Source organism: Odontesthes bonariensis, chromosome 12 (genome assembly GCF_027942865.1).
Source record: "Odontesthes bonariensis isolate fOdoBon6 chromosome 12, fOdoBon6.hap1, whole genome shotgun sequence".
Taxonomy (NCBI): domain Eukaryota; kingdom Metazoa; phylum Chordata; class Actinopteri; order Atheriniformes; family Atherinopsidae; genus Odontesthes; species Odontesthes bonariensis.
The window spans coordinates 14270112-14286353 of NC_134517.1; the positions used below are offsets into that span (position 1 = coordinate 14270112).

Genomic DNA, 16242 nt, shown 5'->3' on the forward strand with positions numbered 1-16242 from the left:
CAAAACCTAAGCTTTACTACAAGATTATCAGGGTAAGAAAAAAAGTTCATAATCACACGCTAACGCAAGATCAATGGAAACCTTCCATTGAGCCTATTCCTAATAGACTAATTCATCTTGTTTTTTTGAAGTTTTCTCTTTTCTTAGAAAAAATAGAAGATAAGAAGGTTTGAAAATGATACAAAAAGCCAAATCTGCCATGAGTGATGACTTAATTAGCAAAGATCAAATCCCAATATAACTAAATGTGTATCATCAACATGATCCATTTTCAATTCTTTCAATATCTTGATTATCATCAATACCAGTATATTGTGACACTCCTAGGCTGAAGTAAAGTTTAATACTCGTGGGGAGGAGGCACAACTTTTAGAGACAGATATCTCGGAAACCTAAACAACAGCAAGAAGAGAGGAACAACATACATTTTCATCATATGGACAAACCCTGCAGTTTGATTGATGCACTTTTGAACACTGGCTACATTAACTTTGTGGGGTTTTTTTTGAGGGGGGGGGGGGGGGGGGGGGGGGGGGGTATATGTTATATTCTCCACAGAGAGAACACAGAGTTAAAGACAACTCTGTGTTTTAAGCAAAACTTGCTGATTATTACGTACAAACTATATGACTTCTGCTAAAGTCCAGATCTACTCTCAATGAGATCAGGCTAACTTGATGCAAGATATTAGCAGGACTGGGATTAGTGGGGGTGATACTAGCAGCAGTACTAGTTGTATTAGTGGTAGTCATGGTGGTTTGACCACAACAGTTTATAAAGGGGAAACAGGATGAGAGAAATGGACAATGAATCATCGCTGATGGTCTAGATTGGGGTTCCCAGCGTAGATCACACCACGTCAACCAAACTTCTCACCTGAAGCTCTAACTAACGACAAGCGCTTTGATAGCAGGAGGGGATTCACAGGTGGAGTGAGCGTGCTTGGTTCATCATCAGTGTTACAGACATACAGTGTTGCAGACACAGAGTTCCACAGTGTTACTCATCTATACAGTGTTACAGACACAGTGGTGTTGATCAGGCTGTGGTTTCTAAGGCCGGAGGTGACGGGAAAGATGCTCTGCTGTTATGTTACGACTACAGGGGGTGTTGCCTGGCAGGTAGGGGTGAGCCCCGCGGCGATGCAGCAGCCAGCAGCTCGCTGTAAATCTCACGTTTGACTTCTTTCGCCACGCTCTCTCGAATCTGAAAGATGTGAGACAGAACTGGTAAAAGAGTTTGAACACCTGGTGTCATCTCAAACAAAAAAATAGAACATGACACAAAAAACTGCACATAAAGGGAGCAAAAGAAGAAAAACAAAAAAATACTGATAACATGATGGGAAACAAAGAGAAACTCTTTCACAAGTTGCAAACAATTACTAGAGTCTGTGTCTGTGTTGCGTACATTCATATGACTATTTTTGACCCCAGTGGCCCCTTTTTTTTTTTTCTAAGAAGAAGAAAGTCTGGAATGTTCCATTTCATAATGATTGATTTCTTCGCTGCTGTCAAAGGTGAGAATTTATTCCAGCAGAGTTTAAAATTCATTGAATTATCTTTTTACAAGTATCCAATGTAGCATGCTTTCAAGTGTAGCAGACACTGTTCTGCTTAAGTCATGGATCAGAGAGATAACTTTCAGTCAAAGAGATTATGACATCCATCAGAAGTCATTTATATTTGGCAGTGCGGATCTGCTTTGGTACATTCCTGCTCCTCCATGTATATATGTGACAAGTCTGAGGCCGGGAGTGCAGCATCAAAGATCTCCCAGGGGACAGAACAAAGCATGCATCAGTAACAACATACATGACACACACAGCTTGAAAATAAGGAGTTGGGATGGAGGTGGGTTGCAAAGCAGCTCAAAGAGAAGGCAATGAGGATAGCCAAACTAAACCAGTTTAAACAGTGAGCTCTGATTTCGATTTGCCAGTTGTTACAGTGGGATGGTATTGAGATCGAGAGCTACAAGGTAAAGTTCTGGTTTCTGGGCTGAGCTTTTGTGGTCTGCTTGATCCATTTTCAGGGTCATGATTTCCTGCCCGAGCTGTAGGGGCACAACTTGGACACCTTTAAATACCCTTCCCTCGTTGCAGAGTCTCAAATGTGGCAATTTGTGACTTTTTTGTTTTGTTTCATGCAAAAGTTGCAACTGGGCTTTTTCTTTAGAATTAAATCTCGTCTTTCCTTTGAGGCCAAACAGAGACGTGAGGCTGCCACTTTTTTGTTTGTGCTGTAATATCGTGTTGTCATTTATATGCATGGTTCTTTCACACTGTTCACATTAACCATGAAGCTCTCACCACAGGACGTTGTATTCTCAGCTTGGATAGTCTGCCATATCCTCCCGTGGGCTCAAACACTGACAAATTCAAATTTATAAAGCTATTCTTGGCCTTCTTCCATCTTGCCTAAAGATCTAAGTCCTCCCAAAACATATGGGAAATTATTCCCTCTGCTCCCAAGATTTGTTCTTTTAACTGTTGCTATAGCCTCTACTAAACTAGGGGAAAAGGTGTTTAAATATGCTGCTGCTTACACTTGGCATCAGCTCTAAAACTGCCTGAATCTTAAAGAGCAGGCCTCACTAAATTACTTTAAACCATAACTTTAAACTTTAAGACTATAAACATTTTAGATGTGGGACTTAACAAGCAAACAGTCTGATATATTTTCTTTAAATTGTATTTTTTATAGATTTGACAGCTGTTTTTGTGCGTTAGATTTGATGTATTGTTGTAACCATTGTTTTTCTGAACTGCTGCCTGCCTTGTTCAGGACACCCTTGTTGAAGAGATTTTAAATCTTAAGAATCTTATTTCTTACGTAAGTAAAGGTTTAAACAGAAAAAATAATAATTCTCTGTAATTTTTTGTGAGATGGGTATGATTTAAAAACAAAACAAAAACAAGACTATTATTTAAGATGGTTTAGTTAGGATTTATATGGACGTTTTACCAGAGGTGGAGCATGGTCCAACTTAAAGGAATAACTTTTGTCTGGATGCATCTGAACTCATGATTTATTCAGACTTGGTACAGATATGTCGCCCAAGACTGTTCTTGTTTTACAGGGCAGCGGGAAAAACCTACTTTTCTCCTTGGTTGCATTTGTAGATATTTTCCCTATATAAACAAATATAGAAGTGCGAGTAAGAGTAGAACTTTCTATCAAAGTTGTGATATTACCTCTCTGATGAGCTGCTGAAAGTTCTCCGCTTTGAATCTTCCGGCTGCTCTTTCTTCCTCTAGTGTGTCTTCTTCCCCAAACCCTTCTCCTACTATTCCCACTTCCTCTCTCTTACTGTCTCTCTGTCTCTCCTTCTCCTCTCCCTCTTCAGTCAGTGTGTTGGGACGAGGAGGAGGAGCAGGGGTTATATTGATCGATGCCCGATACACTCCTTGCCTCTGCTTGGCATCTCCTTCGCTTCTAACCGGACTGGACGAGCGAGTGGACGGGTTGGTGGAGGGGCCGCGGCTGTCATAGGAGAGCTCAGATTGGAGAAAGAACTGCTCCCTGAGGAGGTCAGACATCTGGATAGACAGGAAGACACACAGGAAAGAGTTGTATGTTAACACGCAAATTGGCATTTATAACTTTAAATGACAAATGTGTGTATGTCTTTGTGTGCAGACCGGCTCCATGGCCCTCAGTGCAGATGCGGTGGACAGACTGTCAACACTGCTGCCTCTATGAAGACCCTGAGTAAGACAACAGGGATTACAGTACAGCCATATTAGGTCATGATTGTGAGTTTATTGAAGACATGAACTGTAATGCAAATATCTATTGATTTTAGAAATTACTCTGTGCTGCGAGTGTTGCGTCAGCTCTATCAGTCTGTCTTCCAGCTGTTGTTCCAGCTCCTGAAGTTCCTCTCTGACTGCTGACCTTAGGGACTGAAGCTGCTCCGCCTCCAGCCTGTAAATAAGCACACAAACACACACAAAGTTTGCTTTGTTTCATAGTGTCAAATATTATCTGGGTCCAGATTACTGCGCAGCATGTATGCGTTTGTCATTGTGTGTCACCTGTCGGCAGGGCTGAGGTGTTTGTAGACCACAGCCTGCTGTCGCATGATTGACAGCTCCAGGTTCACCATCTGATTGCGGAACATGTTCAGATTCCGCCGCTTCTGCTGACACTCTGCCAAAGACTGTAAAGAGATACACGCTTGATTGAAAAGCAACAACTGGATGGAAACATTGCTGAAAACTACTTGCATGTACACTTGAGATTTCCCAATTAAGTGAATTTTTTTTTTTATATATCTTGATTAAAAAACAGTGGAAATGTGTAACTATAGGTCCCCTGGCAAACACAACTTATATCAAATACATTTTAACTGCAGGAACAAGCCAAGACTGCCACACACACACACTAGATAGGTATCAAATAGGGTCACAGTACCTGGTGGGTGGGAGCAGCTGCTCTGTGGTCACCGAATGCATCTGGAGTGCCATCTTGGTTCTAGAGGGTGAAGAATAACAACATCAAGACAAGCAGTGGAACATAACAAGGAAACAAAATTATATTTTGTGGCAAAAAACTATAGGAAGGGATGTCATGACTGTTACTGGTGGACTGAGAGTTCTGCAGACAAGAGCAAAGTGGAACAACTTATCAATCATGCACATTTTTTTGCCATAAAACTGGGCTAAGCTTTACTTACCAAGCGGACAATGCGACCCTACCAAAGTTGTAAAACAGCACTAAAACAACAATCAGTGGAAAATGAAGTGACTCAAGAGGACCAACCTGACTCAGACTTTGAACCGTTCCCCTGATCTCATGCAGAACCCGCCTCAGCTGCATCTCTGTGCTGGACGGGATATGACCAGGTCCTGACCCTGGAGCAGCAGGAGGAGTGAGCCCAAGGTAAGAGTTCTGACTTGGGTTGGGAGAAGAGCCCATGCTGGCAGGGAAGCCTGGAGAAGAATGAGCTAGACCTGGGTGGAAGCCGTGTTCTGGGGCCATCGGTAGATACTGGGTGGCGGGATGGGGTAAAACGAAGTGTGGGCTCATGTTGTAGCCATGGTAAACCTGGTAAGGTGAGGCAAACTGAGGAGATGTGTAGTAAGGTGGTTGATGACTGTATGGATGGTTGTAGCTGTGGTGGTGCATTGTGGGAGTGCCACGATGTGAGTGAGGAGATGTGGAAGGTGGTGGCTGATGCAGGTTGGCAAGACTGCCGTGTGGGGGGACTGGGGGAGTAGGAGGGTGGTGGAGGCTGGTTAGACTAGAATAGTGGTTCAAAGAAGTGTTGCGGTGGTTAGGAGGACTAACATAGGAGTGACATGGATGAGGGTTTAGACTAAACGGGTAAGGGCTGGAGTTGGACCCAAGACTAGGGTTGGGGCTGGGGTCAGAAAATAGCGCTGACGGGCTGGGATTTGGCAACATCATCTGGCCAGGATTCCAGTTTAGTCTTTTTTGATTGGCATGCGTGCTCTGTGGAAACTGGCGAGGATGCTGCTGAGTGGACGAAAGATCCGGAACACTCTGGGTGCTCCAGGAGAAGGGGTTGTATGCTGGGGACCAATCAGGAGGAGGGCTGGAGCTCTGTAGGGAATAGGATGACCGCATCAGGTGGTGAGGGATGGGTTTAGGAGGGATAGCAGCCGGTGGATTCTCTTTCGAGCCAGGGTTTATAATCAAGGTAGACAGACAGTTTCTCTGTCCACCGTCCTCCTCCTTCTCCTCAAGTGTCTCCTCCTCCTCTTTGTGCGCCGCATCCTCCTGAGTATATTTAAAGGAGTACCTGGGTTGGGTGCAGGAAGCTTGGCCTTGTCCAAACTGGACCCTGATAGAAGACACAACTCTGGGTGAAAGGAGGGAAGAGGGAAGGGAGGAGGACCGCTGCAGGGGGATAACACCACGTCTTCCTCTCCCCCCTCCTGGAGTTTGAAGTGCATCTTTGCTCTGGGGGTTGATGTGCTGGCCCGCCCGGCTCAGCTGGTTCCGTTTGGCTCGGCTCAGAGCGCTTAGAACTGGAGAGCAAGGAGGAGGAGGATAAACTGAACTAGAATCATCCAAGAAGACAGGCTCTATATGAGGCTCTGCTCCCTCTTTGTGATCCGTGTTTGTTGTAGTCAGGTGCTCATTTTGTTGTGGTTCGTGTTCTGACTGATTCTGGGTGTGTTGTAGGTCCAGTTGTGGTTCTTGCCCAGAAGCAGACATACTCTGGGGGCTATCTGGTTGTGGTTCTGTGTCAGGATCAGTCCCGTTCCCATCATTAACTTGCTCTCCATCCCGAGCCTCATCCTGATGTACTCCTGCCGGGCTCAACTTGGGGAGGTGATGAGCCCTGTACTGTGGAACCTGCTCTGAACTCTCTTTAAGCTCATCCTCTTCCCCGGAGCTTCCTCTCCTGGTAACACCAGTAGGCCCCACCTCTTCCTGTCTGCCATCTGGCAGATCAAACGCTGGCTGGTCCAGTGCATGGGGCGTTGCCACGTCTTGTGAAGGGTGAGATGTCACCGTGGTCTCACTGTCACAGCTGTCACAACTCTCCTGCACCTGGTTATGATAAATCAAAATGTAATTACCATTGTTAAAAGCAGGACACAGAATCCTAAAAGTGCCCATTTTTATCATGTTATTGGCTGAACGATAGTTTTTGCCACTTTAGCCGAATTTGTGAATAAAAGGTGAGAATGAGACTCGCTTGGGCAATCATTTTATTTGGATTCTTTCAAATTAGCATGTAATTATATGTATGGATGAAATTGTTTAAAGAAAATGACAAACATTTTAAATAATGTGACCATTCACTTCATTTAATTCATTGGAAGTCTTGCTGTCAAACTATACACACAGTTATTAAGAATATGCAATGCATATTCAATCAAAAGAAAAACAATTTGCACACTGAGAAGCTCCATTTTGTCCTAATTTGCTGCATCAAACATACAATGTTCTTAGCACGGCTGCTTTTCATCACATTTTTATTAGAGACATGTAATAAATAGACTGGTCATTTTTTCTGTATAATTTCCTTCCTTGAGTTCCCACAGATTGTGTAAATCTGAGCAGATCTCACTTTGCATGCTAGTTGGGTTTTCACCGTTCCTACAAATTTTGTAGTCCACGACAAAAAAAAAAGGACCACAAAATGAAATCTTTCTCATGTGTCTGCTCAATGTCAAATCTAACTGAAACACTGAAACAGAGCGACTAGCTGGCTAGAGGCCCGCCCAAACAGAGGTACTCTGCAACTATTGTAACACTGTAGCTCCTGTATAACATTGGTGAGACTGTTACACTGCCATGTTCATGTTCTCCTCTTGAAACACAGATTTCAGTCAGCATAACAAACTGCAGTAAATTACTTCAAGAACAACAGTGAATGGATTAATTGTACTGTTTAATCACAGCATTACACCCTTCAACAGATGAAAAAAAAAGCTAAAACTTTTCAGAGTAACCAGGGCAACCAAAGCATCGTGGATTTGGCATTTATGTATTGCTTATGTATTGCTTATCTGCAGATTAGCCTTCAGTTTATCAAAGAAAATCTTTATGCAGAAAGTAACCTGGATGAAATACTGGAGTCAGTTGTTTAATCATCCATCCAGTGCATCACACAACGTGTTTCAAAATTACGTTGTTTGACCACACTCTGATTTGGGAATATCTTGCAACTTACAATATTTAGGATCTTAGAAGAACTATCACAAATCCACACTTGGATACATTAATTCTTTAAAACTATCCTAAATAAAAGAGTGGTATGTTTTTAAACTCTATGAGTATACTTGAGTAAAGGCACTTTTTTAGTAGAAAAATGAAAAACTTTACTGACATAATATTATTATTATTATGATAGTGTCAGATTGTTCACAGTAATACAGCAGTGAGTAAGCTGCCTTTCTACACAAAGCTTTTTGCCGCTGCAGCAGCCTGATTTGTAGTTGTATAAAAACAGGTACATGCCAGACAGAAGTCTACTAAAAACACAAACCAACCTTGAGGTAGCTGTTGGAGTCGACAGAGGGCTCCTCAGCAAAACCACTGCTGTCTGACTGCTGACTGACGGTCCTTGACAGGTCTGAGACATGAAGAAAGACCAAATTTAATCAACTGATTGAAAAATAAATAATAAAGATCATGTCTGGACTGGAGTACTCTGTCTGACCTGTAGGTGGCAGAGAAGAATCATTCAAACCAAACATAAAACAATAATAATAAAAAGCGGGACAGTCTGTTCTCTCTGTGGTCTGAGGGAAACGAGGTAAGGAAATATTCAAGACGCTCAAACCTTTTATCCGATTTATAAGACAAGCGTTGGGTTCTTTTAAATGTCAAGCCTGAAGATATTTAAGTGGCAAGATGAAAGCTTGGTTTGGGGCTCAATTGTACCGCAGCAGCTTATGTTTATGTAAGTAGATGAAAGATTCATTTTGATGCTTATATCATTTTCCCTTGGGGTAAATAAAATACTTTTTTCATTTAATTTCAGTTAATGATTTTATATAAATTTCATAAAGGCAGCCCTCAAAGTTATCTGTTATCTGTTCAAAAGAACACCCAGCAGTTAAAGTTGCAGTCTGTAACTGTAATGTCAATGAGAAACAAAAAAGTATATTCTTAAAAACTCTGTTCCCGTTACGATGCAATTGCTTTGAATTAATTGTTATGGTTTTATTGCTTTAGAATGAACAACTTATATACGTTTTACGGAGAGTCATTTTAAGAGTTACGCTGAGTTACTGACGGGTAGTTTAACCTACAGATAAGGATTAAGTTTGTTGCTTTATGGTGGGTGAACAGCATTTGAGAGGGTTGCTATATGTCCTAATTTACTTTAAGTAAAAAAACAGTACTCACCGGTGGTTCTGGATGTTCCGTGTGGCAAAGCCTCATCTTCGTTAGTCTGTATCTAAACATTTCAAAAGAAAAAAAACAAAGAGGAGAGGGTCAGTAACAAACAGGATGCAAAACAGCCTGAGGCCTTTCATTAAATGCACACTGGCAAATGCACACTTGGTCTTCATTTATTTCTTTAATATTTCCCACTTATCTCTTACATATGAATAAATATTTACTGAACAACCAAGCAAGCTTCTGCTTCCTGGAAAACTGGTTTGAAGCTGCAAAGTCTTAGTGTAGACTAAACACTTTTCACTACTGGTGTTTTGATGAAAGGAAAATATGATTTAGTCCTTATTTGCATGAATTTGACTGGTAGAGTACATATTTACTGAGCACAGGCAGAGCAGATGAAAATAAACATCCATGTTAATGAGAAATAGTTTGGTTAAAGGCATCAGCGTAGACACTGTGAAACCTGTGTGTAAGAAGAGGCAAATACAGCATCAGTGTGGGCAACAAGGGAGAACCCGTACCTCCTCCATGTCAAAGGAGTCTGCGTTTTCTGTGCGAAGCTGGGCCAGCTGGGGCGGGGCGAGGGTGGATGCGGCTTTAGCCGGGGTGGAGGTAAGGTTCTTCTCCTTGGCCACCTCAGGACCCTCCTCCTTTGTTCTCAGTTTGGCTGACGGAGGATCAGCTGACTCTGCCTGTCGCTCCGGTCCAGTTTTGCTCTGTTCAGAACTTATGAGAAAATGGATGCTAGTTAGCGGCAAAAATACAAAAAAGAAAGAAGAAGTGGTACTGAAATTTACTTCAGATCTGAGTTACTTTACATTTATGGTTTCTCTGTATGCTACTTTTTCCAGACTCCTGGTCAGTTTCATATACATATACACATCAGTATTATTATGGTTTCTCAAAACATTTTACTGAAGTTTACAATGACAGTTGTTTTTCTGTTACAATTTGTGTTACAGAATTCTGTGTTTTGCTCTCTGTCCCCCATTAATCATCTATCAATCCGCCAGATTTGTCTTATGACCCTCTATAGTGACCAGACCCTAAGGTTGGCAACCAGTGGACTAAAGTGTCTTCAGTGTGTATAAAGCAGTCAATCAGAATGAGTTCAAACTCCAGCTTCTCCAACAATAAAATCAGTATTGACAAAACAATGACTTTTGATTCTTTATGCACATCAAACTTATCCCTTTTTGTACTTTTACCCAACAGGGTATAAAACGCAGTACTTTTACTTGTAATTGACAGTCTTTATGTATTTTCCAGAATAATATATAAACTACCTGCAGTCTGTCAACCGATCTGTCTCTCCATCTCCGCTGGTTTCCTCGGTAACAGTCTCTAGAGAAAAGTTGTCTTTCCTGCGGATGTGTTTCTGACTAAACGTCTCTGCCTGGTGGTCGGAGTCGATACTGTGTCGATCCTGTTCTGGAGAGGCGTGGGCGTGGCCGTTGACGTGTGCGTGATCGGGGGTGGCCGCCTGTCCGTTCAGTTGCGTCTGCTGTTTCGGTGAATGTGCTTCAGGGGACTCAGAGGCAAGCAGGTTGTGTTTGCTGATGTTTTTCCTGAGAAGTTTGGCAACATTCCGAGCAGAGTTGCTTCTCTTAAGGGTAGGCGACTTCTGCTCCTCCTCAGGTCCTCCTCCCTCACCTCCTGAGAGAAATACAAACAAAGATCTGAATATAAAAAAGGCCTATTGGTTTTGAACATTTGTCTTTGTCAGCTGACTTGAAACATTTGATATTTTACATCCAACTTGTCCAGTGACAGCAAGAGACAGAGATGACATTTGTGAGGAAAAAAAACAACCAAAACTTCTCATTAGCTGACAAACAAAAAAACTATTTAAAAAAAAAAAAAGAATTTAAAATCAGTTAGAATACTTAATTGAGTCGAGTTTGTGGATGCTGATAAGCATGATGAATTGTCAAGAGCTTTCATCAAGAAAAACATGAGAGCATCATTTAGAAAAGCTTGCATGTTCCTGGCTGAAGGATGATGGTTAATAAATGTGGTTTAAATTCACATGGAACTTTGATCTTAGTATTACTATTATGACACAACGATTACTTACTCATGTCTTTTCAACTTTTCAAAAGCCATATTTCAGATTTCTGTTTTTTCTGAATTCTAATTTGACAAATTTTCAATTTTAGGCCACATCCTCAAAGTTTTATTTAGCTATTCAACCATCCAAAGCCACAGTTTGTCCATGGTTGTGGCTCTCAATTACTCCACACTGACCTAGACTACAAACTGTCCTTTTGTGCGGTTGCTATAGTTACCTAGTTCCTTGGAGCTTATTCGCGGGACAGGCTGCCCAGAAACCTGACTGTAGAGCTGGAAGAACTCATTAGCAACCGTTGTTAAGACCTCAATTTGTCGGAAGCGACCTGAGAGAGACCGAAACAAAGAAACAGTCAAAGCTTTTCACTTTCAAAACATACAAAGCAGAAAAATGTTCAACAGAAATATAACAGACAGAAATACTTTCAAACTGTTGCAGTACATGATGTTGTTTATTCTACAAGATCTTGGAAACTCTCCTTTGAGATCTTGGTCCATGTTAACGTAACTCAACTTTGCAGATGTGCCTGCTGCTCAGTTATGGTGCCAATATTCCATTCTACCACTCCCCAAAGATTTCCCTTGGGATTCAGATCAGTGACCGACTGCGAAGGCCACTGAACCCCACAGCAGACCACCTCATGTTCATGAAACCAGTTTGAGGTTACTTTTACTTTTTGACAGAACATGTTATCCAGCAGGAAGAAGCCAATAAAAGATGCTAAACTGTGGCCATAAAGGGAAGCGCATGCTCGGCAACAATACTCAGATGGGTTGAGGAATTCAAACCACGACTGACTGGTGTTAAGACAGTCAAGAAAACATTCCTCATAGCATTACAGAACCAGCAGCAGCCTGGAATGAGGACATGGCTGTTGGTGTAAAACTATAACCTACCATCTGCAGCCTCAGCATTACATTTTTCCAGTGTTAGCTGTCCAGTTTTGGTGAACTGCAGCCTCAGATTTCTTTCTCTGCCTGACAGAAGTGGATGCCTTCTACTGTTTGTCTGAGCTACTCAGCACAGTCGAAAGAGTGATTATATGAGTAAACTCATTAATTATAAATTAATTTACACTGTGGAGAAAATCCCAGAAGATCAGGAGACTCAGAGACACTCAAACCAGTTAGTTTGGCACCAATAGTCAATGCAAAGTCAAAATTTACATTCTACTGACAGCAAATAGATACATGCAAGTTTGATTAAATTTAGGGAAATGTTAAAACAATTCACAATACTGTGACACTACAGGAGACCAGATACATCAGCAACTACTGAGACAGGCTTGTTGCTTTCTCGTGCCTTTACCGCTTTTGCCAAGATATACTAAGCGGATTTAGCAGATAGCATATCTCGGGGATGATCTAGTGGCAAAAAACTAATAGAATTAAAAAAAAAAAAAGGTTTAAGGACAAAAATAATAATAAAGCTTATAGCAAGTAAGACAACAGTGTATGAGAGTTCTCTGGAGTATTTTGTCCTACAAACCTGTAAGAAGTAAACTGAAGGTGTGCATGACCTTCTACTGAGGGGAGATAGCAGAAGAAAGTAGACTTTTAACAGAGGTCTTGTCTCGTCTGGGAATGGTTGTTATACAAGTTGCAGCAAGGCTTGAAGAGCAGTGATCTGAGATTCAATTATCATTATATAATAGTAATAATAATATAGTAAACCTAACAAATCTCATTGGTCTATTTCTATCACGGTTTTAATACAATAAGTTAATAAGTTTGGAATTGAATAATTTTCTCCAGTAAAACACTAGAAAATAGCCTAATGTTGGGACTGAAGACGTACGTCAGAGATACTCCTCCCTTTTACCTCCTCCTCCTTCTGTGGTTGTGTAAGTTGTGCTGTCAATGTCATCTCTAACAGGATAATGACTTGCATGCTTTCCTGCCCTCCCTCCCCTTTTCCTTCTCTCGCTATTTAAATACTTGTCAGTAAGTTATGAAACACAGTGTCTTCTGCCTGTCGCTCTGTAAACACCTTGCGACTTGCTTTTGTGTCATCACCTTAAATAAAGCGCTGCAGCACTCTCACATATTCTATACCCTCTGACTTCATACTCTTCAGGAGAACTGATTTAAGAAGAAAGAGATTTATGGGTGTTTTACGCATTAAGTCTTTGATGAAGGACTGAAACCTTTGCTCTGGATAGAATAAAGCCATTTTAATTACCGTCTCTGTGACAATAAATGACACTGACAGATAAAATGTAGACAGACATCTGCACAATAGTTACCCATTTTGGACAGACAGCAAACATGAGGAAGCAGAAAATACTCACACCCTGAACTAGATAAGTGAATACAAAGCATGCTTTTTCGCCATGAAGTGACCCGCACAGACAAACATAGGACACATTTCCAGTATAGCTGGATTGTAAGATGCAATCAGAAAGTCAAGAACAGCACTGTTACATATGACCAAAACTGCACAAAAAAAAGCTTAATTAGGAAATAGAAAAGAGGTTAAGAGTTAAAAACACAGAAAAGAGGTGACGCAGGGCTAAAGAATGAAGCACTGCACAAACATAAACAAGCTGCAAAAACAATAGCAACGCCAAAACCTTTGTCACCCAGTCTGTAATTATTTTTTTTTTTTTTTTGCAGATATCCTGAATAGTTTAATCTCAGCATTCTCATCAATGCCATCTTCAGCATCAGCTGCCAGCTGGTCAAGAAAGAGGGGCCTTTAGAGGCTATAGAGTGCTAACTAGAGCTATAAGTAGTGGGACTACTCCACCTGGATTCATCAATGGGGCAAAAAGACAATTTAAATGAAGTCATGTCTCTCATTGTGCGCAGCATGCGGAATCGGGACTCCTTTACTTTACCCAAAACAGCTCAATCAGCAAAGTGCTCATTTTTCTCCCCGAGAGACCAAAAAGATGAGTGAACGCACAATTACAACAACGTGCAAACAAGTCTGTCATTCATATTTCATAGTTATATCACTCACTAATCCACGTGACAACAGAACCTCTTGTTGAAGCAGCCAGCTGTGTTTGATGATAGTAATACTGTGCAAGTGTGTTTCCTGCTGACTGCTGACTGTGCATTAATGCTCATTCTGAGGATCCTATAACAGGAAGTGAGGGATAAGCGAAAACGACACGTACTCTGGGTTTTTTTTTCTTCTCTTCGTCCCGGGAGATTTTTTTTTTTTTTTTATTTCTGATGGTGAGAACAGAGGTTACATAACAAACGACAACACACACACACACGAATGTGTCTGGGATCCAGGGAACCGATGGTAGAATATGAGAATGTTCTGGAAAAGAAAAAAAAAAGCTTCTGGGCACCACACACTCGTCTGACTGCAAGCAGCAGTTCTGTAACTGCACTCTTTAATAAAGTTAGTTTCAAATCAAACTTAATTTAATGAATTGTGTAGGCAAGGACAGTAGATTGCTCTTGATGAGTTGAGTATTTGTTGAACGCCATGTCACACACCCACCCATCAGCAAATGATCAGAAGTGTGGAGCAGAAAAAACAGGGTTTGAACTTCTCTGTTCTACTTTGTCTTCATTATTTTTATTTTTATTTTTTTATTTTTTTTATTTTTTTTATTTTTTTTTTTATTTTTTTTTTTAAATCAGCTTCCATGTCCATCAAAGCCCTCAACATACAGATTTTCTATGAGCCCTCTAGTACAGCCTTTAAGCAACTATTGGTCAAACTGTTATGGATTAACTGTAGTCCATACGAAGACACATTTTTTTTAAGCATTCAATATGCTTAAATATATATACACATATATAAAAAAAATTCTTCAAACATGGAACTAAACAGGCTGTATGCTGCTAAAAAGATACTTCTGAGACATCACAAAGAGGCTGAAGAGACAAATGTTTTATTATGCTAAGTGGGTTAATATGTTTCAAAATGTTAAATCCATCAGCTGATAATTCAAGAAGCATCTCATAAAAGGCCGTCTGTAACAGCAGTCTATAGGATGATGAAAATCATTTGGAAACATGCGATACCAATGCATCAGAGGGTGGGTTTGTTTCTTCACTGTGGGTATCGCTTTCATTCCATCTGTACCCGTTTGTCATCAACATGAATGTCATCTGCAGCCTATGACAACAGATGATACAAATACTCAATTCAGAACTTCCCTTCACTCAATGCTTACACCTCTTTCGGTTTGTTTGCATCATCAAACAAAAGAGGAACTCTCATTCTGGTGTGTGGTATAATATTTCGTGTGCACGTTTACTTCTCTGGTGTCTCAAATTAAGGTATGTTCATCTTACCTTTCTGTTTGCCTGCACGCGGTCCTGCAAAAGCGGTCACATTTCAGATGTGAATAAGAAATGAGCGATCACAGCTGTGTGTGAGAGGCTTGCCTCAGTTTGCAGTCTGGTAGCGTGATAATGTCCTAAATATAAAACTCCCTCGAACAATAACTTATCAGTTTCCTTAAACAGTTCACTGCTATTTCTGGCTGAAAAAACAAAACAGCTCAGTTAAGGCGGCTGAATTCAATGTGAATTTAAGAACAATAAAAATGCATTGTGGCCATACTATCATGATCAGAACTGATCATAACTCAAATAAGTAACAAAAAAAAAAAAAGAGCCTTTCCAGTCATACCACAAAAATAGAAGGTTACTGTGTGATTACTTTGAGCACAGAATAATACTTATAGGTGAAGTCAAAGTTTTTTCTATAGTAAATTTAAAAACAACTTTAGTTTACCAAAATCCCCTAGAAACCATATAATCTAATCAAACACTAGTTGAGCAAGAAATAACAACTAACAAACAATTATGAAATTAAACAAAAATAAAACTCTATTTATTAATTTAAAGCCTATGAGAGAGAGAGAAAAAAAAAAGAGGGTTTTAGCTGTGTTTTGAAATGGCCCGGCCAGCCTTTATATGAAATTTTAAGATCTTCCAGTGTCAAAAAAGGCTCTGTTAACAATTTTCTTGAGCCTGAATCTAAGAATATAAGTGCAATTAGTCTATGGACCTCAGAACTACAGCCTCACACCCAAAACAGAGCACTTAGTAGGATGGCACCATGCCATTGAGACTTGAGCAATAGAATTTAAAACTTAATCCTGAAATCAACTGTAAGCCAGTGTAGGAAGGCCAGCACAGGTATGTTGTGACTGCCAGAAAGCAGATGTGCGGCATTTTGTGATGTCAGATCTGGATGAACATACAAAAAATTACAATATTCTAAACTAGAGGTAAAGAAAGCATGAAGTACTTTCTCAAAGTGAAGTGGCGGGAGGTAGGTAGTTCACCTGCCGAGAAAAGCCTGAAAAAAGGTCATCTCGACAATCAAGCCTATTTGTTCATCTATCCATTAGAAGGA

The 16242-nt window shown here is 40.7% G+C and overlaps 1 protein-coding gene across 1 annotated transcript in view; it reads right to left on the minus strand.

The window, feature by feature from the left end:
* Positions 1-531: 531 nt before the first annotated feature.
* The window catches only part of itprid2 (ITPR interacting domain containing 2), a 59087-nt gene continuing 43376 nt past the window's right edge, over positions 532-16242 (minus strand). Inside the window, exons 11-22 of the mRNA XM_075479180.1 lie at positions 11123-11230; positions 10121-10490; positions 9356-9560; positions 8838-8889; positions 7976-8058; positions 4767-6527; positions 4419-4478; positions 4040-4164; positions 3815-3929; positions 3644-3709; positions 3197-3541; positions 532-1206 (exon numbers count right to left, since the gene is read on the minus strand). Of these exons, the coding sequence (XP_075335295.1) occupies positions 1099-1206; positions 3197-3541; positions 3644-3709; positions 3815-3929; positions 4040-4164; positions 4419-4478; positions 4767-6527; positions 7976-8058; positions 8838-8889; positions 9356-9560; positions 10121-10490; positions 11123-11230 (3398 nt within the window). The 3' untranslated portion in view covers positions 532-1098. The remainder of the gene's footprint in view (positions 1207-3196; positions 3542-3643; positions 3710-3814; positions 3930-4039; positions 4165-4418; positions 4479-4766; positions 6528-7975; positions 8059-8837; positions 8890-9355; positions 9561-10120; positions 10491-11122; positions 11231-16242) is intronic.